At 46.3% G+C, this 25,154-nt stretch overlaps 1 protein-coding gene across 2 annotated transcripts in view; it reads left to right on the forward strand.

The window, feature by feature from the left end:
* STAP1 (signal transducing adaptor family member 1) overlaps positions 1 to 25,154 on the forward strand; it is a 115,428-nt gene that overhangs the window by 72,139 nt on the left and 18,135 nt on the right. For both annotated transcript variants that reach the window (XM_063425337.1, XM_063425338.1), the window contains exon 7: positions 2,509 to 2,578. In XM_063425337.1, the coding sequence (XP_063281407.1) occupies positions 2,509 to 2,578 (70 nt within the window). The remainder of the gene's footprint in view (positions 1 to 2,508; positions 2,579 to 25,154) is intronic.

Genomic DNA, 25,154 nt, shown 5'->3' on the forward strand with positions numbered 1-25,154 from the left:
AAAGTAAATTTAAAACATTGTAAATTCTATACCAAAGTAGTCAAATGGAAAGAATGGCTGATTTGGATCATTGCTCCTACTATTTTGGCATAAAATGTTAATTTCACTTTCACTCTTTAGTAAAGAACACTTACATTAAAGTCTTGCTCTGCTTATACTTTAAATAAATACTCAGAGAGGATTAGGTAGTGTGGCAAACCTAGCCACTTTAGGTCATATTGCAGAACATTTAAAGGTTGTCTGAAATAGCTGTGTTAACCTAGTGTAAAAATGTATTCATGGGTTTTAGAATAGAGAGCATGCATAGGCTTACAGCCGTGAATAAAGTTGTCAGTTAACTCCAGGAGCCGTGAATAAAGTTGACAGTTGTCTCCCTGAACTGTGTTTCGTCCGTTTACTGGGGGATTTGGGATATTGCCTTCTTTTCCAGCGCTTTACTTTGGATTACCTTCTATACCAGCGGAGATCTTGGGATTTAATATTGCAGCTCCGCTACAGGTAGATTTACAGATCTGGTCATTGGGGAAATATCTCCGAGGTTTTTTTTTTGCCATCTGCAACCTCAGTTGCTTTTTTGCACAACATAACATTGAGGTTTGATTGCAATGTGTTGTTTTGTGTTAGATTTCTGCTTTGTCTGATCACAGCCAGTGGTGTACACACAATCCATGGGGCCCTGGTGCAAAACTGATCCATGGGCCCGCCCCCCATCACTCTCCCACCCCCCCCCCTGCTCCCCCAACAGAGAGAGAGACACACACACATACATACATACCCACAGACATACATAGAGACACACACACAGACACATACATGCAGACAGACACATATACAGACAGGCACACATATATACAAATTGTTTAAGTCACCCTCCTGTTTCCTATCTTTTAGGTGGAGGAGGGTGACTTTCCCTGGGTTCCAGTGGTGGCTCAGGTTGATGAGAGTCTGAGTTTCCACTCTGACTCCCTCCTCTGCTTTCTCCCACGCGGGCTCTGTGTATGTTGGGAGGAGTGACCATGGCAGTCACTTCCCCCTAGCTTATGATATCATCACAGGGGGCCCGGTCGTGCTGTTAAAGCGCCCAGCGCTGACCGGGCCCCCTGAAAATCCATAGCCATTGGGTGGCCCAAACCTGATGGGCCACCCGATGGACCCCTTGAACGGAGGCCGGGCCGGGGCCGCAAAACATGGCCCCCTGGAGTGACTGGCCCGGTCGCAGCTGCAACCCTTGCGACCCCTATATGTACGCCACTGATCACAGTGTAAGATATGTTGAGAGAAAAAGCCACAAAATAAGAGTTTATACCCAATACCTACATGCTCCAAGAGATGCTACTGGGCCCAGTTTTGGTACTTGAGTAACTGGATTTCAAATTCTCAATTTTAAAATAATATAATTATATAACAGGCAGCTTATGTTAACAGGGATGGAAATTGCCACTAGCCATTACCCTGGTAAGTAAAACTTGCACCCTCTAGGCTGGCTATTGTGATTAACTTTTAAAAGGGACACGCAGTTTGGGTGTATAGACCATGTCCCTGCAGTGTTACTGCTCAATTCTCTGCCATTTATACTTTTAAAAATGATATGCCATCATGGGCGTAATTTTCTTTTCTAGCACTGTCTAAAAGGTGACATAGGTCCAGAAAAATCAATTTGTCAGATTTCCAGGTTGAAAAGGACTTATAATTTATTTGGCCCTGTTACTTCCCAAAAACAATCTGGAAAATCGGTCCATGGTGGAACTGGTGGTGAGACAATGCTAAGTAAAAAAAAATATTGAGGCTTTAATACACAACATTTTGAAATGTCCTGTGAAAATTGAATTTGTGCGTGTGAAAAAACACAAATAAAAGCATAACCACAGCTGGCTGTTAAGTCTAAAACTTTTCTCCCCTTTTAAAGTTCGAAAACTATACACAACCTTATATGGAGATCTTGACCTTTCAGGAAGTTTATTGTTGTGAGTTTTGATGGCAGTCTTTTGTCTTCTTACCTGCGGTTCACTAGCAGGTGCTCCCTCTCCTCTGTTCTTCCTGTCTGAAAGCTAGGAAAGCTTTCCCTAGGTTTCCTAAGTTAAGCAATGCAATGAGATAAGCGCATTGGCCGAGAGCACCATCTGATAGCTCTTAGCCAATGAACCACCTGCTTAGTTCTGACAGAGAGCTTTCAGCTCTCAGACGACAAGAGAAGGGGTAGGGAGCGCCACTCAGCAGATGCCAAGTAAGATGTCAAACTGTTGCCATCCTGGCACCATACCACTGCAGTGAGCTGCAATGATCATGGTGCTTGTAGTGTTCCTTTAAGATGACATCTAGCAACTTTTATTTGTATAGCCATACCACACTCTAACTTATTAATCCCTTGTGATAGTTTATTAATAACGCTATTTCTTTTTGTTCTGCTGTTTCATTTTCTCAGTTTGCAGTTTAGGAATGTAAGAAGAAAAAAACCATGTAATTTAATAAAGATACAGATGATTAATATGTTTTTATTTTCTTCCAAAGGAAAGCTCTGATTAAACACTACAGAGTAATAAGCACAGAACAGGGATACACAATTGAGCTTGACAAACCTGTAAGTAAATTTCTGCTAACTTATTACTATACTACCCCACCAAATTTGCCTCATAATCGTTGTACTCTTGCATATGCACAGACTATGCGTACATAAGAACAATATCTTCTTACTTTATCAAACACATACTGAGTGTGGGTCTCTTGATGGTTTTCTCCCATTATTGGATGGTCTGGTGTGGTCTCTGGCATTCTATACAGTGAGGTAGCGTTAAGCGTTAATGAAGTTGTTTATTGAATGTATACAGTTATAGTGTGTGCATAGATCGGTTATTTAAGCCAATTTGTGATCGAGACGTAGTAGTTGCCAGCAACTTGTTCCATGTCATATGGTTACTAGGCAATCCGCTAAACAGAATAAAGTGCAATCACACTGTACATATTAGAGATGGCAGGGCCGGCATTAGGCCTTTAGGCGCCCTGTGCGAAAAATCTTCACAGCGCCCCCCCTTCCCGTCCCCCCCTCCCACACCCCTTCCCACACACCCTGACGCACACACAAACACATGCAGGCAGTCACCACCAGACAGCCAGACACAAACACACAGACATAGAATGTGACAGCAGATAAGAACCATTCGGCCCATCTAGTCTGCCCAGTCAGTCACATACACAGGCAGACAGCCACACACACACATAAACAAACACACACACACACAGGCAGGCAGTCACACACAGACAGCCACACACAAACACACATGCACACAGACAGTCACAGTCACACACAGGCGCGCAGACAGTCACACAGGCGCGCAGACAGTCACACAGGCGCGCAGACAGTCACACAGGCGCGCAGACAGTCACACAGGCGCGCAGACAGTCACACAGGCGCGCAGACAGTCACACAGGCGCGCAGACAGTCACACACGCGCAGACAGTCACACACGCGCAGACAGTCACACACGCGCAGACAGTCACACACGCGCAGACAGTCACACACGCGCAGACAGTCACACACGCGCAGACAGTCACACACGCGCAGACAGTCACACACGCGCAGACAGTCACACACGCGCAGACAGTCACACACGCGCAGACAGTCACACACGCGCAGACAGTCACACACGCGCAGACCATCACATAGTTACCTCTGTTCCTTGTGGAGGCAGACCGGCAGTGCAGCTCCTGGATTCTGGCCGTGGGGGGAAGCAGGGACTCCTTCCTGCTTCCCCTGCAGCAATAAGACGGCATTTTAGCTCCATCCACGTCGCACGCTAAGCCCCGCCTCCGCCGCACGCTAAGCTCTGCCCCGCAGCAATTTTTTTTTTCTTCTGCCATGTGTGAGCTGTGCGGCCACAGGGCGCCCCCTGCTCCATGGCGCCCTGTGCGGCCGCACAGCTCGCACACCCCTAAGGCCGGCCCTGAGAGATAGTGTAACTGCTATGTCAAGATAGAAAATCAACAGGTTGGAAGCCCCAGAACCTACGGATAAAAAGTGGTAAGTAGAGACAGTACTGTTGCTGAGGAAGTATGGCTACTAATAAACAAAGACTGTGTGAATACCAAGAAGAAAGTAAAACATTCTACACAAATCAAAGCGCACTGAGAGACAATATAAGAAGAAATAATTGTTTAGATGAAAATAAATGTAGTGGGCTCTTGTAATTTAAATGGAAAATTAATCGGGTACCCAGTCTAATTACCTCTCTTCTACTTCTAACTGAATTTTTCACATTCTCTAAAACTCAGTCTTTCTGAAACGGAACTTCTCACATTTCCCCTAAAAATAATCTACCTCCATCTATTTCCCTGTATGTCAGTAGAACACCCATTACCTTAACCCATAAAGCTTGCTGATTTGGAGTTACTTTTGATTCAGATCTCATCTTTTCTCCCCACATCCAGTCAATCCCAATCATGTGCCACTTCATTTAGCAATGAATGCTGCTGCCAGACTTACTTTCCTGACTCACCGCTACTTTCATACCTTACCGTTTTTGCCAGTGCTAACATTGGCTAACTACACTAGCGTACACAACTCTCCACTACTCATCACATTTCCTCATTAATTAGTACATGCACTCCTTCTCTTCCCTTGACTCTGTTAATGAATGTCTCTTATCCCTTCTCATGCCCATTACTGCATCTCTCAATTGCAAGATGGTACTGGAATTCCATACTTTGTCCTATTAGACTTTCCCCTAGATTCCAGTTCTTCAAGAAGTCACAGAAAACATACCTTAAATAAAAAATAAAAAAAATAAAAGCTTCTTACTTCGTGTCTTTTCTGTGGTGTTAGTGGTGGCACAGGGAAATTATAATGCCAAACAAGGGCTGGATGGAAATATTAACACAGGAACCAGCAATTGAGAGATATGAGCATCAATCCAAGATAAGTTAAGTTAGTCCATTTCTAATAATCACTGAAAGAAAAAAAGAAAAGAAATGCATGATGGGAATACTAAAAAAGGAACCAGGAAAAGGAAGATCCTCGGGATCAACCCAGGATAGACTAAAGCTAGGTCAAATCCAAGGGTCAATAAAGATATATAATGTTCAAAAACAACTAATCAAGTATGAGCCTAAAATGCCAGGGAATCCACTATAGAAGAGCAGAGCGTATCCAGATCAGAAAAGGTTTCACTGTGGTGCTGATGTCTCTAACTCACCTCTAAGAAGACACTGGCTCAGCACTAACGTTTGGTGTCCTCGAGAGGCTAGTGTCACCACAAAGGCACATGGCATCAAGAACCAAGCAAGAGGGCCATGGGTTGGCCACAACAAATACATTTAGAGCATGGTCCATTCTGGGATATTTAACCTGGTGAGTCATTTTCATTAGATAAATCAACAGAGTAGTTATTCAAACCTAATACATTCATTATTGTTTATCTGTACCTAATTGACCTCTTGCTCTTTGTTCTGTTTGGCTGGAACCTTAGTTACCACATTGTGTCTGAGACAAGTTGCCTGTAGGCACAGTCTCTCTGAGATTTCTCTTTATATGATGTTTTTTTTTTTTTTGTGTGTGTGTGTGTGTGTGCATTGTGTCTTGAAAAAATTCCCAATGGCTGAAACATTGGTATGTGTACACAGCATGTATTATGTTTTCAAAGCATTCAAAGTCTTTAACCCCTTAAGGACACATGACATGCCTGACATGTCATGATTCCCTTTTATTCCAAAAGTTTGGTCCTTAAGGGGTTAAAGCGGCACTGTCATGCCGAACTTACCTTTCCTCAATCTCTTCCTCTTCTCCCCCTCTCTCGGGATCTGTTATTCTTTTCTTCCTGTCTTCTTTAGTTTTCTTTAAAATCATAAGACAAAGTAGGGACTCTGTCTTATGGAGGATTCCTCCGCTTGACCAGCTCTGACCAGCGGAGGAGCAAAGTGTGCTTCATTTCCGCTGGTCAGACCAATTTTCCCATGATCCCTAGCTTTCCTCCCAGTTCCCACAATGCTTCCTGTCAGTATTGCCGAACGTCCTGTCACTTAGACAGAACGCCGGCAAAACTGCCGAATTGCATCCTAACAGAATGAGCACTGTTTCTCCATTGGTGTTAGGATGCAATTCGGTACTTTGTTCGGATTGGAATTACATTCAAATGAATGAAACTCCGATCCTATTCATTGCTGTGGCTGCATCTTGCAGCCGCTTAGTAGATAACTCCCTAATTCCCACGGTATCAGGGAGCTATCTACTAAAAGGCTGAAAGACCTAAATTGGTCTTTCAGCCAAATTTACTAACACTAAGTAAAAATGACTTGGTATTAGTAAATAATATGCCCCTACTCGCTATACCGCGAGTAGGGGCATGTCTAGTAAGCAGTGAGCAGCCTGTGGCTGCTCACTGTAAAAAAAAAAAATAATAATATTGCCCCCCACCCCTAAACGACGGGTGGGGGCTGTAAAGTAAAATAAGGGAGGGAGACCTATTGTCCCCCCCCCGGCCCCCACCCCTGAGCGGTGGGTGGGGGCCATAAAGATAATGAGGGGGGGGGGGGACCTACTGTCCTCCCCCCCCGGCCCCCACCCCTGGGCGGCGGGTGGGGGCCATAATAGTAGTAGGGGGGGGGACCTACTGTCCTCCCCCCCTGGCCCCCACCCCTGGGCGGCGGGTGGGGGCCATAATAGTAGTGGGGGGGGGACCTACTGTCCTCCCCCCCGGCCCCCACCCCTGGCCGGTGGGTGGGGACCATAATGGTAATAAGAGGGGGGGGGGACCTACTGTCCTCCCCCCCCCCGGCCCCCACCCCTGGGCGGCGGGTGGGGGCCATCATAGTAATAAGGAGGGGGGGCCTACTGCCCCCCCCCCGGCCCCCACCCCTGGGCGGCGGGTGGGGGCACTAAGTAAATTTCCCCCCCCCCCCCATCAAGGTGACTAGGGGTGCCCAAGCCCCTAGTCACCCACCCAAATAAAAAATGCCCCTACCTACCCCCCTCACCCTCAAAAATAGTGAGGGGGGAATAAAATTGCTAACCTGTAAAGTAAAATTAAACTTACCATTCGACGTCTTCTTTTTTCTAAAATCTTCATTTTTCAGCCCCAAAAAAGGGCAAATAAAAAACCATCATAGCCGTCGAACTAAAAATAAAATAAAAAACCCGAGCGCAAAAAAAAAAACCAGACGAAAAAGAAAAAACCCGAGCGCACAAAAAAAATAATCCATCTTCACCCATGGAGGGCTCCGCGCAGACTGAGCTCCGCAGGGCGGGGCAAGGCTTATAAAGCCTTGCCCCGCCCTGCAATTAGCCTAAGAACACTCTGATTGGTGGGCTTAAGCCAATCAGAGTGCTCTTTGTCATTTTACAAGCGTGGGAAAGTTCTTTGGAATTTTCCCACGCTTGTAAAATGACACAGAGCACTGTGATTGGATGGCTTGAAATCCATCCAATCACAGTGCTCTGTGTCATTTTACAAGCGTGGGAAAATTCCAAAGAACTTTCCCACGCTTGTAAAATGACACAGAGCACTGTGATTGGATGGATTTCAAGCCATCCAATCACAGTGCTCTGTGTCATTTTACAAGCGTGGGAAAATTCCAAAGAACTTTCCCACGCTTGTAAAATGACAAAGAGCACTCTGATTGGCTTAAGCCCACCAATCAGAGTGTTCTTAGGCTAATTGCAGGGCGGGGCAAGGCTTTATAAGCCTTGCCCGCCCTGCGGAGCTCAGTCTGCGCGGAGCCCTCCATGGGGGAAGATGGATTATTTTTTTTGTGCGCTCGGGTTTTTTCTTTTTCGTCTGGTTTTTTTTTTTGCGCTCAGGTTTTTTATTTTATTTTTAGTTCGACGGCTATGATGGTTTTTTTATTTGCCCTTTTTTGGGGCTGAAAATGAAGATTTTAGAAAAAAGAAGACGTCGAATGGTAAGTTTAATTTTACTTTACAGGTTAGCAATTTTATTCCCCCCTCACTATTTTTTAGGGTGAGGGGGGTAGGTAGGGGCATTTTTCATTTGGGTGGGGGGTGGGTGACTAGGGGCTTGGGCACCCCTAGTCACCTTGATGGGGGGGGGGGGGGAATTTACTTAGTGCCAGGGGTGGGGGCGGGGGGAGGACAGTAGGTCCCCCCCCATTATCGTTATGGCCCCCACCCGCCGCCCAGGGGTGGGGGCCGGGGGGGAGGACAGTAGGTCCCCCCCCCCTTTTACCATTAGGGCCCCCACCCGCCGCCCAGGGGTGGGGGCCGGGGGCTGGAGGACAGTAGGTCCCCCCCCCCTTATTACTATTAGGGCCCCCACCCGCCGCCCAGGGGTGGGGGCCGGGGGGAGGACAGTAGGTCCCCCCCCTATTACTATTATGGCCCCCACCCGCCGCCCAGGGGTGGGGGCCGGGGGGTGGAGGACAGTAGGTCCCCCCCCCCCTTATTACTATTATGGCCCCCACCCGCCGCCCAGGGGTGGGGGCCGGGGGGGGAGGACAGTAGGTCCCCCCCCCCTTATTACTATTATGGCCCCCACCCGCCGCCCAGGGGTGGGGGCCTGAGGGGAGGACAGTAGGTCCCCCCTCATTCCCATTATGGCCCCCACCCGCCGTCCAGGGGTGGGGGCCGGCGGGGGAGGACAGTAGGTCCCCCGTCCCCCCCTTATTACCCTTTTTTTTTTTTTTTTTTTTTTTACAGTGAGCAGCCACAGGCTGCTCACTGTTTAGTGGACATGCCCCTACTCGCGGTATAGCGAGTAGGGGCATTGGGGAGATTTTAATCTCCCTTGTGCTATTATGGGGGTCATATTGACCCCCATAGAGTGAGGAGGGGACCTGGGGGGCTTATGAAGTGGTGGGGAGCACTGCTCCCTGCCGCTTCTGTCTTTACATATTGCAAGGAGGGAGCTGCACGCCGGTAGCTCCCTCCTTGTAATAAACCGAACAAACAAACGAACACTGATACACTGTGTTAGTTTGTTCGTCTGATTTTTTTTCTATTCATTCGTCTGTCTGATGAATGAATGAATGAATAGGTGAAATTCCCGTTCGCATGTCCAGATGTTTCACTGGGCATGTGCGGGAATCTCAGGGCTATCTAGTGTGGGTAGATGACGTGTCCCACAGGGACTTCACCTACCCACACAAAGATGGCGGCGCCCTGAATATAGATCGGGGCAGAAAATAAAGAATAAAAAATAGGTAATGTGGGGGGCATAGGGGCATTTGGGGGTGACTAGGGGGTCGATTGGATGTAGTTGAGGCGGGAGGGGGGTTAAAAAAAAAACGGAATTCGGCATGACAGTGCCGCTTTAACAATATACTACCTTACCAGCTCCAGCAAATTCTCTCATTCACAGACAATTGTCTAATTTATATTTGATTGTCTTTCATTGCATGTGAAATTTTATGAGATGTGGCAGTTCCTTTACTGTTCTCAAAAGGAATTTTTTTTATTTATTTATTTTTTAACCAGCCCATTTAAAATAGTGACATATTGACTCCGGTCGCACCGCCATCTTAGCTGGCCAGGCTTTGTAATAGCTCCCCGCCACCTTGAGGCAATCCTTACCCATCTGCACTACCCGTGCAGTGCTGCTCCGGACATCGGGCCAATCTTGCTGCATCTGGAGGAGTGGACTGAGCTCCGTTTGGCTACCCAACTCCGTTTGGCTACTGATCACTGTCTCCAATATGTACTGTGATGGTTTTCCCTTGTTACGTATGTGTTTCCCTTTGTATTTGGCAATCACTTGCCCCTGTCCCCTGTGGCAAACCTAGCCACTTACAGAATGTCCTTGTATATATCTTGCTATTACTGCATTGCAGAACATTTAAAAGTTGACTCCCAGGCTAAGTGTCGTGTGGTCCTTGGGAATGGGAATTATGCTGTGTGTCCTGCCTTCTGTATGATGAATCCTGATTACCAGCGGAGAGCCCTTGGATTAACCCCTGCTGCTCCGCTACACATTTGTCCATTTTATCAAAAATTTACAACGTCCTCCTACTACCTGTATTACCACAAATGACCTGGATTCGCCATACTTTGCCCTGGGGAGGGGTGTGCGCCAGGGCTGCCCACTCTCGCTTCTGTTGTTTAATCTTGCTATTGACTCATTACTGAGAGCTCTTGAGAAGCTGCAGGGGTTTAGAGGCATACTGATGGGTGATGTTACACTGAAAGTCAAAGCATTTGCTGATGATCTTTTACTCTTTATCACTGACCACCCCTTGTTGACCTGCTAGAGACATTCTGTGACATGGCGGGCCTTAGAGTAAATTGGGTCAAATTATGTGCCCTTCACTTGAGTGGGCGCCCTACGCCGCCACTCTTTCGAAGGCTTCCTTTGCGGTGGCAGTCTTAAATATATTGGCATTGAAATCCCTAGGGATCACTTCTCATATACAAATGTAATATTCTGCCAATTTTTTTTTTTTCAATTTGAAACTTTGGTTTTATTGGTGTATCACATTGTTTAGCTTTCGGCTCCTGCTCGCCAGGGTACAGAATAAGAGAGAAGGGGTTATGCAGGACATTTTGTTACATCATTGGGGTCAAGTAAATTTTCAGTTTTGCACATATTATCACCTTAACACATTACCTTCCTTTTCTCTGTTTAGCATTACTAATCCGTCTATAAGTTGGCTCGGGAATCTTCTGGTCCCCTTTCTGTCAGTACCTGTGTTTTCGTTGTGGGTATGTAATTTGTGCTTGTTGTACAGTCCCCTCTAGTCGTTGCCATGTCTCCCCCTCTACTTCCCTTCTTAATCGCTATGTCTCCTCCCCTCCTGACCTGAGTGCTCACTGAGGCACGTTCTCCATCTCTCCCCCGCTTGGCTCGTGTGCTTCCTCTGCCCTATGTGTTTGTCTGCCATTAGCTCATATTTCCAGTTGAGAGACGTTTGGACCTCTCTGCAGAAAGGTTTGATTTTGTTACATGACCACCATATGTGGCTCATCAAGCCTTCCTTCCCTCTACATCTCCAGCATTCAATTGTTGTACCTTTGTGTATCGCAGCGAGTTTCTCTGGCACCATGTACCATGTACTGTATTGTAGCTTTCGGATGGTCTCTAGGTGGGTTGTGCATAGTGTATTCCCCTTGTGTATTGTGAATGCCCTTTGCCATGCTTCCGCCTCAATATTATAGCCCAGTTCTGTGTGCCATGCTGTTTGGAAATTCATGGCTATCCCTGTGTCTAGTGTCAGTAGGGAGGTGCACATTGTCGACAGTGCTTTTTGGGGGGGTCTGCCCGCCAGGCACAGTTTTTCGATGCTGTTCGTTTGTGTTTTCTCCAGGCTCTGTATTGTCGCGCCCGTCAGGAGCGACTTCATTTGTAGATATGTGAACAATGCTCTGTTTGGTATGTTGTATAGTGTTTGGAGTTCTGGAAAGGGCAACAGTTTGTTGTCCTTATAAAGATTTTTAATCGTGGTGCAACCCTGCTCCTCCCATGGCTTCGTGTCTAGGGATGGGATACCCACTTTGAGGCATGTGATTGGCACGTCCTGCCGTATTGCTCTCTGTTCCTTCTCACCTCCCCTTTCTTCGTCCCAGTGTTTTAGTGTCAAAGTAGTGGTCGGTAGGGGGTATATGTGGTGTGAGCGCATGGATTTCGGGAGCCAAAAGAGGTCCCTCAGGTCCTGTTTATTGATCCAATGGGCCACTGTGGTGTTTCCCCTTCTGCTGTGGCTGCTTTGACTGTTGCTAGCTGCGCTGCTTTGTAATAGTCTTTTATGCTTGATAGGCTTAGTCCCTCCCCCCCCCCCTCATGGTGGGTTGTTGCAGGATACCAGATGCCACCCTTGGTTTTTTGTTGGCCCACACGAATCGGGTAATTAATCTCTGTATTGTGGCTAGGTGTGTGTTTGGCAGTGCTATTGGTAGAGCGTGTAACAGGTATTGGAATTTTGGGAGTAGCATCATTTTCACTGCGGCTATCCTCCTCACCCATGATAAGTATTTCCCTTCCCATGATCTGAGTGTGGTGGCCATGACTTTTGTGAGTGTGGTGTAGGTTTTTTTCCAGTAAGTTGTTTAGGTTGGGTGGGATTTTGATACCTAAGAAGGTTAATTGGTCTGTTCTCCAGTCTAGGGGAAAGGCTGTTTTGAGTCTCTCTAGCGTGTTTGGTTGGATCCCCATTCCCATGGCCTGCGTCTTGGTGACATTTAGTTTATAGTATGATTGTTTCCCATATTCGGAAATAGTTGCCATTAGGTTTGGTAATGATATGTGTGGCTGCGTTAGTGTCAGTAACACATTGTCACGAATAAGTTCGCTTTATATTCTCTGTCTCCTATTTTCACTCCATGTATGGATGTGTTTTGTCTTATGGCCGCTGCCAGCGGTTCAAGGGCCATCACGTATAGTAGTGGTGAAAGGGGGCACCCCTGTCTTGATCCATTAGTTATCTTGAGAGGGTCTGAGACAAACCCTGCATTTAGGACCCTTGCTTTGGGTGGGTTGTATAGTGCCCTGACCGCTGAGAGGAAGCCCTCTGGTACCTCAAACCGGAGATGGACCTTTTCCAGGAACTCCCAGCTCAGTCGGTCGAAGGCTTTTTCTGCGTCTAGCGACACCAGCAATCCTCCCACTTTCATGCGTTGGGCACTCTGAATGATATCTAGTACTTTCCTGGTATTGTCCCCTCCCTGTCTATTTTTTATAAACCCAACTTGGTTTGTGTGGATTATGTGGGGTAGTATCTTGCTGAGACACGTTGCGTATATTTTTGCATATAGTTTAGCATCCGTGTTTAACAGGGATATGGGGCGGACATTTTGTGGGCAAGTGGGGTTTTTCCCTGGTTTTGGGAGAGTGATAATGTGGGCCATCGGGGTCTCAGTGGGCAATTGTTGTCTGTGTGTGTGTGTGTGTGTGGCTTCGCAAAGCCGTCTGGGCCCAGGGACTTACCTATTGGTAGGTTCAGGATAGCTTCCTTTACTTCTTTGTGTGTTATAGGGGCGGTGAGTTCCTACTGTTGCAGCTGCATGAGGGTGGGCAGTTGTATCGTGTTTAAGTAATCTTGTATATCTTGGGAGTGTAGTTGGTGCGTTTGTGTGTCTTTGGCTAGGTTATATAGCGATGTATAGTACTTCGCAAAAATGTTGCTTATATCTTTGGGTGCTGTGACTTTGTGTCCCGCTTCTGTGTAAAGGTATGCAATCTTTTGGTTAGTTTGTTTGGCTTTGAGGTGTTGGGCTACCAGTTTACCCGCCCTGTTGCCCTGGGAGTATTGAGTCGCTTTAAATCTATGTAGTTGGTGTCCCGTCTTTTCTAGGGCCTGTTTGTTTGTGTATATCTTGGGTGATTTTTATTATGCGGTTTTTCAACTCGTGTTGGGGCCCGTTGGTTTTGAGCTGTTCTGGAGTTCTTTTTGCCACTCCCTCATTTGTACCTGTGCTTGCCTTTTTAGATGAGCTGCTCTCTGTATCATCATACCCCTAACTACTGATTTGTGCGCTTGTCATATGGTGTTGTGTGGCATGTGGTCTGTAGCATTCTCCGTAAAATAGTGCTCAAGTTCTGTTTCTACCGATTTTACGAATGTAGGGTCTGTGAGCAAGGAGTCGTTTAGTCTCCACGGGCTGCTGTGTGTGGATTCATATAGGTCGGTGTGACGAAGTGCCCTTCGCCACTTGGTCCTGGAGAGGCCTACTTGCCAGCCTCCTCCCCTGTGACTATGACTCTTTGATGTATTTGGCTTTAAAGCCCCTATTCTACCTTCAGACAGACTATTTATGTAGGTTGCTTTATTTCTCTTATGTTTTAGTCACCCTGTACCCATTATAGGTGCAGGGTGTGTGTAATGAAATTGTTTATAGTGTGTGTGTGTGTACTGTGAAATGTATTGCCTGCTCTCCTGTACTGTTGAGGATTGCTACCAACTAGATGGATTTGGCTATGGAGCATGTGTAGTGCCCTCTGTTGGTAGCAACAGTAATATGCACTACCTGAATAGCAAGACTGGTAATTTGCATATTCGAGTAGATTTGCATATCGCTAATTCTGCATGCAGGAGAGACATTTTGTCTTATTTATGGTCTTCCCCACCCATTTATAAATATGTAATGATGTTATAATAAGTCACTGTATGTTGCCTGCTATGATTTGACTGTTTGCTGTGAAAACTCAATAAAATTACAATGTTAATGTAATGACCATATGGGCTAGTCCCAAGTAAAATAAAGTTTTAGACAGTTCTTCTTGATCCCTCAAAACTTAGCCTTGTCTCGTTATTGGAGGGAGCTGCTATAATCACACTTGGGATTGCTATGCTCTGCATGCTCCCCTGAGCTTGAATCACTTAGCTCTTTTAAGAGCTGTTCCTGTTATGCTCTCCTTGGAGGAGAGGTCTTCCCCACACAGTCCTGGATGCTGGAGGTTCATACAGGGTGGAATGAAGAGGTCTTTCCCACACGATCCTGGAGGACAGAAGCTGATCCAGGGTGGAAGGAAGACGGCGAGACTCCAGTCAAGCTGCAGTGGTTGTGGTGTCTTGTGGTCCTCGGCGCAAGCTAGGAAGCGTCCATCAACGGAGGGTACTCGGTCTGAGTATGGGGAGCTCCGTTACAGTCGACCACTGGGGCGTGGTCTGACCAGGTAATCTGTACTATGGAGCATCCCTTAACCTGTTCTAGGTGTTGGCCAGTTATTAATATACCATCTATTCTAGAGTTATGTGCGGTGGAGAAGAAAGTGTATCCTCTCTCCCCCACCTGTGTTGCTCGCCATACATCGTAATAATGGTATTCATGTAGTAGCTTGTTTATCGCTTTGCTCTGTCTCTTGAGTGGTCTCATCCTCGCTACAGTGTATACTGAGGGGGTATCTATTGTGGGATCTAGTACATGGTTAAAATCCCCACATATAATTCCTATTCCCTTTTTTACGGGCTATATTTTCTTAAGTATGTGGTGTAGAAAGTTCCTTTGTTCCGTGTTGGGGGCAAATACATTTGTAATAGTATATTCAACATCATTAAAGGTCCCCCCCAGTATGACATATCTCCTCTCCTTGTCTATATCTAGGTGTGAGAGGTTAAACGCTATGTCTTTTCTAATGAGTATGGAAGCGCCTTTGGATTTGCTTGTGTTGGTGGCGTGATATTGATGCGGGTATTCTCGTTCCAGCAGGGGTGTGTGGGCATTGGTCTTAAAGTGGGTTTCTTGGAGACATATTACATCCGGTTTGTGTTTGGTCAGGTCTTTACGGAGTAGGCTCCGTTTTGATGGGTGGTTAAGTCCCTTTGTATTATGGGTATATATTTTCATGGGGGGTCATACATTATAGGTGTGAGTGGAAGTGTCGCTAGTTCTTTCAGTCGGGGGCGCCTCCCTTCCCAGCATAAACGGCCCAGGTGGCGACTCCCTATTGGGGGTGGGTTGTGGGTTTGCGTTCCTAGGTGGGCAGCTTGCACCAACTTCGTTGTTTTGCTGAGTTGGTGTAACCATGGTGTGCATACAATGTGATTCACATACAATTAACATAATAAAATAAACATTCCAACAATTAACAATAAACAGTTTTGGCCTGGCGCCAGTGATGGGCGCAACGGGGTAGGAAACGATGTGCTTCCATGTCTGTGCAACTCGGTCTTGATATTTCGATCACTTATTCTTTCTCCCCCCTTTAGTCGTATTCAGCCATATTAGCCGTATTCAGCCATTTATGTACTGTACTGTGCCCTGAATTTTTTTTTTCTTACAGGGACTATGTTGGGGCATGATTGGCATTCCCAAGCCCCCCCTCTCATTATGCTATCTGTCCCAGAGTCTCTGTTAGTACTTGCCGCAGTCAGCGGATTATGTGTGGTTCCTCTGTCCGTTCTTAGGGACCCTCTTCCATGCTGGGGTGAATCGGTCCTGGTTCGCTGTGGTGGTCGGCAGTTTCGGTGGTGGCAATCCCCATTCTCTAAGGATCTTTGCTCCAGGAACCTGGGGGGGTTCCACTGAACATTGTTCTTCCAGGAGGTATAGAAACAAATGCAGGGGGGGAATGGAAGTTCAGCGGTGTTTGCGAGGTCGAGTGTCCGATTTTAGTTCCACGCACTTGACGGCCAAACACCGCTGCCTGCGTTCGTGCGAACAAGATGGCCACCACATGTTCGTCCATACAAACGGTGGCCACCCTGAGGTGTGAATCATGATTGAAGTGTTAACAGGAGTGAATGAGGTTAATAAGCATACTGGTGGTCTAGGTATTTCGTGGTTTTGTTCGGTTTCTGAACAAAACAGAGAAAAAATATTTTTAACAGAACAAAACAAAATATTCCAGTAACAGGGTGGTATGTCACACTTACTTATTAACAGTAACCTATTTGGTTTTGTAAAACTTACGCCATATTTTCTGCATGTTTGGTCTTCCAGGTCAGGTTTTCTGACTAAATGATCGGCTTAAGCAACTTAACCACTACAGCTCACTGTAACTATTATGTTGCCAAGAGTCCAATGTTGTCAACCCATGGTTATGTGTGAACGTTGTTCCCCCAGGAATTCTCCTTCTGCATTACTGATCTAAATTCCTTCTGAGTTTGGGAGCATTTGCTGAGGGCCCCTCTCCTGCTGGTCTGAATGGGTTAAACCCCCTCAGCCACTTACCTTTCTCCAGCGCCGGGCTCCCTCTGTGCTGTGGAACTCTCCATCCCCTGCCGACGTCAGATCCGAATGCGCATGCGCAGCAAGAGCCGCGCACGCATTCAAAGACCCCATATGAAAGCATTACTCAATGCTTTCCGATGGAAGACCAGCGTCTTCTCACTGTGATTTTCACAGTGAGAATCGCGGAAGCGCCTCTAGCGGCTATCAGTGAGACAGCCACCAGAGGCTGGATTAACCCTCAGTGAAACATATCAGTTTCTCTGAAACTTCTATGTTTCCAGCTGCAGGGTTAAAACTAGAGGGACCTGGCACCCAGACCACTTCATTAAGCCTATAGTGGTCCTTTAAAACATTAAAATACAGTTAATTTTGGGACAGCTCCCAGGTTTCCTGGCACTGCAAAACAGACTGAAGTATGTGTAGAGTGCTTCACAAAAAAAGTTCATTTTTTTTTTTTGATGTTTTTAAATCTTACAGATTAACACACTACAGCAAAATAACTTTTTCTCAAGAGGCACCATATATAGTTAACGTTTACATTTTCAAATGTAAAAAAAAAAAATACCTGTTTAACTAGAATTTATCAGTGTTTGGCAGAATATCTGTGACCAATTTTCTTGGAGACTTTGTTTTTGTATAAACAATTTTCTCACATACTTCTCATTCTTCTGCATTTAACATACTCCAAAGAGAAAACGTTCTACATTGCTTGGCATATTTATATAATTATTTGGGAGAAGCCCCATGTCTGCAGATCTAAAAGGAATGTGTGACAATATAACATGCCAGACGGTTGTTAGTATTGCTGTTTTGCAATAAACTAATTATTTGCTATTTATACAGTAGCTAACATTTTTTTTTATATTTCATTACAGTAAATCTTTTCATGTGACAACACTGAATAAATGACACTCTGCTACAATGTAAAGTAGTAAGTGTATAACTTTAAATTTGCTGTCCCCTCAAAATAATTCAACACACGGCCATTAATGTGTAAACCAGGGGTAGTCGACCTTTTTCTACCTACCGCCCACTAATGCATCTTTCTTGATGGAAAAATGTCCTTACTGCCCACCAGTTTTCGCGCAAGTGCAGAATATTTTTAGAAAGGGTTTTTAAAAAAAATAAAATAAATGTACGTGTACATTTATCTTTTTTTTTTTTTTTAATTCTTTATTTTTCTTGTACACAAGATAACATACAAGCTTGCATAGCCATGACGGCTGATGCATGCATTTCAACAGTAGTCACAAGCGTGGCAGATCGAACAGCACATTTTAGATATATGTAAGGAACTTCATGCTTTAAAACAGTAGTAGTATTGTTAAGCTACCTGCGCTTGTGTACATGTCGGGTAAGCTTAGAGTCATTAAGTGTAAAGTCATAGGAGTGTGGTGCAACCTTTGAGTGGAGAGTAATATTGCACTTTATGTGTGTATATAATAACAAGCTTTGGATCTTCAGTGATCTGTAGTGTTTGTGCTAGGCTGCTCAAGCGTATGCAAATAAAGGTTGCGTTTAGAGTGATAGGAGTGTGGCATAACCCTGGAAAGGGGGGTACCCATTGTTACTTTGTAAAACAGGCTAAAATAGTTGTAAATGGGGTACATGTGAAAGGTAAGATTAAGCGTTTAACTAGAGTATACTCCTATGAGTTTCATGTGGTAAAACATAGCTTTAGTAGATTATGAGAGTTAGTAATGCCAATAAGCAGAGAAGCTAATATAATGTAAGACAGCTTTGTGTGTCCGTTGAGCAATAGGTAAGCTCGGCGTCTGTGGCCGAGGCTTCAGCCGATTCCACACTCCTGGCTCAGTAAGACTTTGGCACCGCTGGGAATCAGGGGGGCTCCGCTGCAACTCCCCGGGTTTTCGTGGGTACCTTGTGTGGTGAGCATACTTTCTCGGCGATGTGCCTGCTTTGCCTCTCCTCATGCTGATCCGTGAGTTGGTGTCTGGGTGTTTCCTCCGAGTAGAGGGTCAGAGCCCCTCAGGGCGCTTGTAGCAGCTTTGCTAGTTTGTTGGCGAGCAACGCGCTGAGTGTCTATCTGGCCTCTGTTGACTGAGAGCCGCGCATAGGCCCCCCATTTGTGGCTCTTTTGCTTGAGTAGCGGTGGGCCCTGCGTGTGGGTTCTCCGCTTGTGTCGGGACCCAGGTAGGCAGTTTCTGATGTGTGGTCTGCGGCATAAGAGTCGGGAGGTAGCCTTCGCTCTTCTATTTCGCTTAGTCCCGGTTGGTGGCTCTATGGTGCGCCGGAGGAGTGGTTGGCTTGCGGGAGGCCGTTTTGGCTGTATGGGTCTGCGCCAGTGTGGCCCATAGTCGCTCCCAAAAGTGGTCAAAGGCTGCTGTTATACTGGCCTCATGGGGAGTCCCGCTTGTAGGTCTCACTTGTAGAGGCTGGGTGAGTATGGGCCCCTGAACGCGGTCGGCGTCCGCCATTTTGGTTACCAGTTGCGGGTTGTGTACACCCGCAGGAGCTTGTAGGAGCCTGTGGCCCTGTGTGGTGTGGACCGGGATGACCCCCGCCGGTCCATGGGGTGGGAACGTGAGCTCTGCGGTAAATCCGCTGGGTGTGAGGGTTGCGAGAGAGCGGCCATCTCTCCCGCGCTGCCCCTGGGAGTTTGCCGCATGTTGGCGTGTCAGCAGGCCTCAATAGTTGGATCGGGGCACCCGGCGGTCGAACTGCTCGCTTGTGGTATTGGGTTGTTCGCCTGGGTGTCCCCCGCTTGTCAGGAGCTATCCTGGAGTTGGACGTGCCGAGTTTCATGGGCTTTTCCCCATAAAAGGACGTTTTGGTTCAGGAGCTGGGTCTCGGCACGTCTATTCAGCTCGGCTGCTCGGCTCCGCCCCCCACATTTATCTTTTTATTTCTACTTTATCCATGTTTATAATGTTTTTAACTTTATAAAGTTTAATGAGAAAACAATAAAGTTAATTGAAATTACCTTTACTAGTGATTAATGAGGTCCTTGAGGTTGATGCTGCGAGACTAAATATTATCTGGTTTGATTTTCGTAAGGTGGATGGGGGGGGCTGTGAGGTGGGTAGGTGTTCTGTAAGCTGGGTAGGGAGGCTGTATGGTGGGTAGGAGTTCTGTATGGTGGGTAGGGGGACTGTGAGTTGGTATGGGGGCTCTGAGGTGGATGGGGGTCTGTATAGTGGGTAGGGGAGCTGTGAGGTGGGTAGGGGGGCTCTATAGTGGGTAGGGGAGCTGTGAGGTGGGTAGGGGGGCTCTATAGTGGGTAGGGGAGCTGTGAGGTGGGTAGGGGGGCTGTATAGTGGATAGGGGGGCTGTATAGTGGATAGGGGAGCTGTATAGTGGGTAGGGGGACTGTGAGGTGTATAGGGGGGACTGTGAGGTGAATAGGGTGGCTGTATAGTGGGGGCTGTATAGTGGGTAGGAGGGCAGTGAGGTGGGTAGGGGGGCTCTATAGTGGGTAGGGGGCTGTATAGTGGGTAGGGGGACTGTGAGGTGAATAGGGGGCTGTATAGTGGTTAGGGGAGCTGTGAGGGGCAGTATAGTGAGTAGGGGTCTGTGAGGTGGGTAGGGGTGCAGTATAGTGGGTAGAGGGACTGTCTGTGAGGTGGGGGGCGTTTGAATGGGGGGTAGGGGGCTGTAAAAAGGTAAATACCTTTCAGTGTCCTCTTGGTCCGGTAGCAGCTCTCCAGAAACGTGCGTGGGGGCGGAGCTTGTTTGCGGGAGGCAGAGCTTCAGTTAGGAGGCAGGGCATGCGGCAAAAATTATTTTAGACTGTGCAGGGAGACTGACAGGTCTCCCTGCAGCTGCTGGCAGCCACACCAGCCCCCAGCTCCTCCCTCCTTCCTCCCCTCGGACTGACAGGCTGGCACAGTGCGAAGGGAGGATTAATCAGAATGATTAGGGCTGTCAGCCCAGCCCCAACCACCCACTCTCTCAAACAGAGGATTTAGCAGCCGAAATCCCTACCGCCCACTTGGAATCCTGACACGCCCACTAGTGGGCGGTAGGGACCAGGTTGACGACCCATGGTCTAAACCATTCGCAACAAAAGTGAGTACTCCCAATTAGCCATTTTCCCTCCCCAGTGTCATGTGACTTGTTAGTGTTACAAGGTCTCCGGTGTGAATGAGGAGCAGGTGTGTTAAATTTGGTGTTATTGCTCTCCCACTCTCTCATACTGTTCACTGGAAAGTTCTACATAAAGATGGCCTAGGCTATAAGAAGATTGCCAAGACCCTGAAAATGAGCTGCAGCACGGTGTGCAAAACCATACAGCGGTTTAACAGGACAGGTTCCACTCAGAACAGGCCTCGCCATGGTCGACCAAAGAAGTTGAGTGCACGTGCTCAGCGTCATATCCAGAGGTTGTCTTTGGGAAATGGATGTATGAGTGCTGCCAGCATTGCTGCAGAGGGGTGGGGGGTCAGCCTGTCAGTGCTCAGACCATACGCCGCACACCATCAAATTGGTCTGTATGGCTGTTGTCCCAGAAGGAAGCCTCTTATAAAGATGATGCACAAAAGAGCCCGCAAACAGTTTGCTGAAGACAAGCAGACTAAGGACATGGATTACTGGAACCATGTCCTGTGGTCCGATGAGACCAAGATAAACTTATTTGGTTCAGATGGTGTCAAGCGTGTGTGGCGGCCACCAGGTGAGAGAGTTCAGACGAGAGAGGAGGGATATGACAGAAACATTTAAATACATTAAGGGAATCAACACAGTAAACGAGGAGACTATAATTAAAAGAAGAAAAACTACCATAACAAGCGGACATAGTCTTAAATTAGAGGGGCAAAGGTTTAAAAATATGTAGTGGATGCATGGAATATACTTCTAGCTGACGTAGAGGTTAACTTAGTGAAGGAGTTTAAGCATGCATGGGATAGGCATAAGGCTATCCTAACTATAACATAAGGCCAGGGACTAATGAAAGTATTTAGAAAATTGGACAGACTAGATGGGCCTAATGGTTCTTATCTGTCGTCACATTCTATGTTTCTATGAGTACAAAGCATGGTGGTAGGAGTGTCATGGTCTGGGCCTGCATGAGTGCTGCTGGCACTGGGGAGCTTCAGTTCATTGAGGGAACCATGAATGCCAACATGTACTGTGACATACTGAAGCAGAGCATGATCCCCTCCCTTCGGAGACCGGGCCGCAGGGCAGTATTCCATCATGATAACAACCCCAAACACACCTCCAAGACGACCACTGCCTTGCTAAAGAAGCTGAAGGTAAAGGTGATGGACTGGCCAAACATGTCTCCAGACCTAAATGAGCATCTGTGGGGCATCCTCAAACAGAAGGTGGGGGAGTGCAAGGTCTCTAACAAAAACCAGCTCTGTGATGCCGTCATGGAGGAGTGAAAGAGAACTCCAGTGGCAACCTGTGAAGCTCTGGTGAACTCCATGTCCATGAGGGTTAAGGCAGTGCTGGAAAATAATTGTAGCCACACAAAATATTGACACTTTGGGCCCAATTTGGACATTTTCACTTAGGGGTGTACTCCCTTTTGTTGCCAACGATTTAGACAATAATGGTGGTGTGTTATTTTGAGGGGACAGCAAATTTACACTGTTATACAGGCTGTACCCTTAGTACTTTACATTGTAGCAGAGTGTCATTTATTCAGTGTTGTCCCATGAAAAGATCTAATAAAATATTTACAAAAATGTGACGGGTGTACTCACTTTTGTGAGGTACTGTATATAGTCTAAATATTGCTACATAATTGTCAACTCATGGCAATTAAAGCATAGATGCCAACAGACCCTGCATTCTGGGGTACTGTCCAAGAAAATCTAGGTCTTGGGGTTCAAAATGCAGGAGGATAATGGTCACTGGAATCATACACAGTGCACATCAGCAGCACTTTGTGCATTGTCTGCTTGAGGTGGCAAGCCGTCAGTCATCCTGACAACCATCTTTAGTAGGCATGTGCATGGGAAAAAAATTTTGGTTCGGTAATTTCGGAATTTCGGAACTTCTCTTGCAGCCACTTGGTAGATAACTCCCTAATTCCCATGGTATTAGGGAGTTATCTACCAAAAGGCTGAAAGACCTACATTGGTCTTTCAGCCAAATTTACTAATACTAGTTTTACTTAGTATTAGTAAATTATGCCCCTATTCGCTATACGGCGAGCAGGGGCATCTCTAGTAAACAGCCCCCCTTATTAGTATTTAGGAACCCCACCCACCACTCAGGGGTGGGGGCCAGGGGGGAGGACGCTAGGTCCCCCCTTCATTCTAATTTAAGGCCCCCACCCACCACTCAGGGGTGGGGGCCAGGGGGGAGGACATTAGGTGTGTCCCCCCATCATTCTAATTTAGGGCCCCCACCCACCGCTCAGGTCCCCCCCTCATTCTAATTTAGGGCCCCAAATATATATAAAAAGTGATGTATGGCATAAAGTGCATAAACAGTGCAGGTCAGCCACTCCAAATAAGGGATCACTCCCAATTCCCAAAAGTTATACAAGTATACAAACAGTATAGTGCAAAAACATATAAACATATATACAGTGGGGGCGCCACAATCTCAAAACGTGCGTATATTTACCATATATATTTCATGGTGGTCATATAAAGAAAAGAATAAAAACATACATAGTGAAGTATTTATTGGCATGTAACACCAAAATAACAATAAAAGTACACACTCACAAAGAAGATGCCACAAAGAGACTTATATCTAATTGTGCAAAAACGCTTGTCAACCCCTCCTGGGTTAAGTTCCCTTTAATTGCAGTTCCAATATCAATGCCTTCTTAGTGTGATCAACCAGGCAAGGAAAAGGATGGCGTCTTTAGGGGGAGGTGCTGGCAGGACATTAGGGTCCCCCCCTCATTCTAATTTAGGGCCCCCACCCACCGCTCAGGGGCGGGGGGGAGGACAATAGGTCCCCCCCCCATTATTTTACTTTAGGGCCCCCACCCGCCGCTCAGGTGTGGGGGCCGGGGGGGAGGACAATAGGTTCCCCCCTTTATTCTAATTTAGGGCCCCCACCCACCGCTCATAGGTGGGGGCCCGGGGAGGACAATAGGTCCCCACCCTTATTTTACTTTAGGGCCCCCACCTTCAGGGGTGGGGGCCGGGGCAATAGGTCCCCCCTTCAGGTTAGAAGCCCCCACTCGCGCGGCACGTGTTGGGGCTTGGGAGGGGGGGGATGTGTTTTTTTTTGTTTGTTTGTTTTTACAGTGAGCAGCTGCTCACTTTTTAATAGACATGCCCCTACTCGCTGTATAGCGAGTAGGGTATAATTTACTAATACTGAGTAATCTTTACTTAGTATTAGTAAACTTGGCTGAAAGACCAATTTAGGTCTTTCAGCCTTTTAGTAGATAGCTCCGTAATACCGTGGGAATTAAGGAGTCATCTCCTTATTCATTCCTGTCATTACATTGACAGGCTTAGTAACTTACAACAATCAAGTAACATACATTCATATAAAATGTAAGTGTTGCAAATGCTTACAGCTGAATCCTGGCTATGTTTGTATACTTTTTATTTAAATTTATTTTTGTACAGTGTAACATTTTTCTTCTTCCACTGGGTAAGTAAATGGGTACACGTTATTTAGGAAGGATAGGAAAAACAAAAAGGGTGGTGGGGTATGTTTGTATGTCAACCATGAGTTCAAGTCAAATCTTAGGCATGTGGAGTGTGACGAGGAAAATGTGGAAGCTTTATGGGTAGATATCTGCTTGGGGCAAACAAAGGGAAATACGTTATTGGTTGGGATATGTTATAAACCACCAAATGTAAATATTAATGATGAAGAACTGCTGTTAGAGCAAATTGGTAAAGCTGCAAATCGGGGTAACACATTAATTATGGGAGATTTTAATTACCCGGACATAAATTGGGATAGAGGGACTAGTACTTCAGCTAGGGGAATACGTTTTTTTGAATGTGTTAAATGACACCTTTATGTCACAACTGGTACAAGCACCAACTAGAAAGGATGCTTGCCTGGATCTCGTTATAACAAACAATGTTAATCTTTTTTTTTTTTTATTTAATATTTTTTATTGTAACATATCTGGGTTTGACATATAGGTATCAGCTTGGTACATTAAATTTTTAAGTGCATATATATATATATATATATATATATATATATATATATATATATATATATATATATATATATATATATGGTAGGAAAGGTGTTGTACACTTATACAGAAAGACAAGATGCATGATATAACATTATCCCTGCTTAGCTTTTTATACTCTGGGAACAATTGCACATTATGGTGCGGACTGTGGAGTATCATCAGGTAAACACGCATTTAGTGGGAGGGAATGAGAGTCCGGAGAGAGAGTGGGATCTACCCTGCAAAAATGCTCACCGAGGAGCGATGTGGTGGGATTAGAATTGAAACATCAAAAATTAAAGATTAGAGATATAGCAGTTCTATGCAAGCACTAAAATGGAATAAGGGTGGTCTTAGGGCCATCTTAAGCATTAACATTAGAGTGGATATGAGTACTTTCCAGCTACGGTTGCAAGCGTCTAGTGTCCTTAAGTGATCCTGGTGTCGTGGCTCGCTTCTGCCTGGGGTAGAACGGCTGGATATTGGTAACATCCCAAGGTGATGGGGTATGTTCCATGGAGGTAGGTG

This window comes from Pelobates fuscus, chromosome 6 (assembly GCF_036172605.1).
Source record: "Pelobates fuscus isolate aPelFus1 chromosome 6, aPelFus1.pri, whole genome shotgun sequence".
Lineage (NCBI taxonomy): Eukaryota > Metazoa > Chordata > Amphibia > Anura > Pelobatidae > Pelobates > Pelobates fuscus.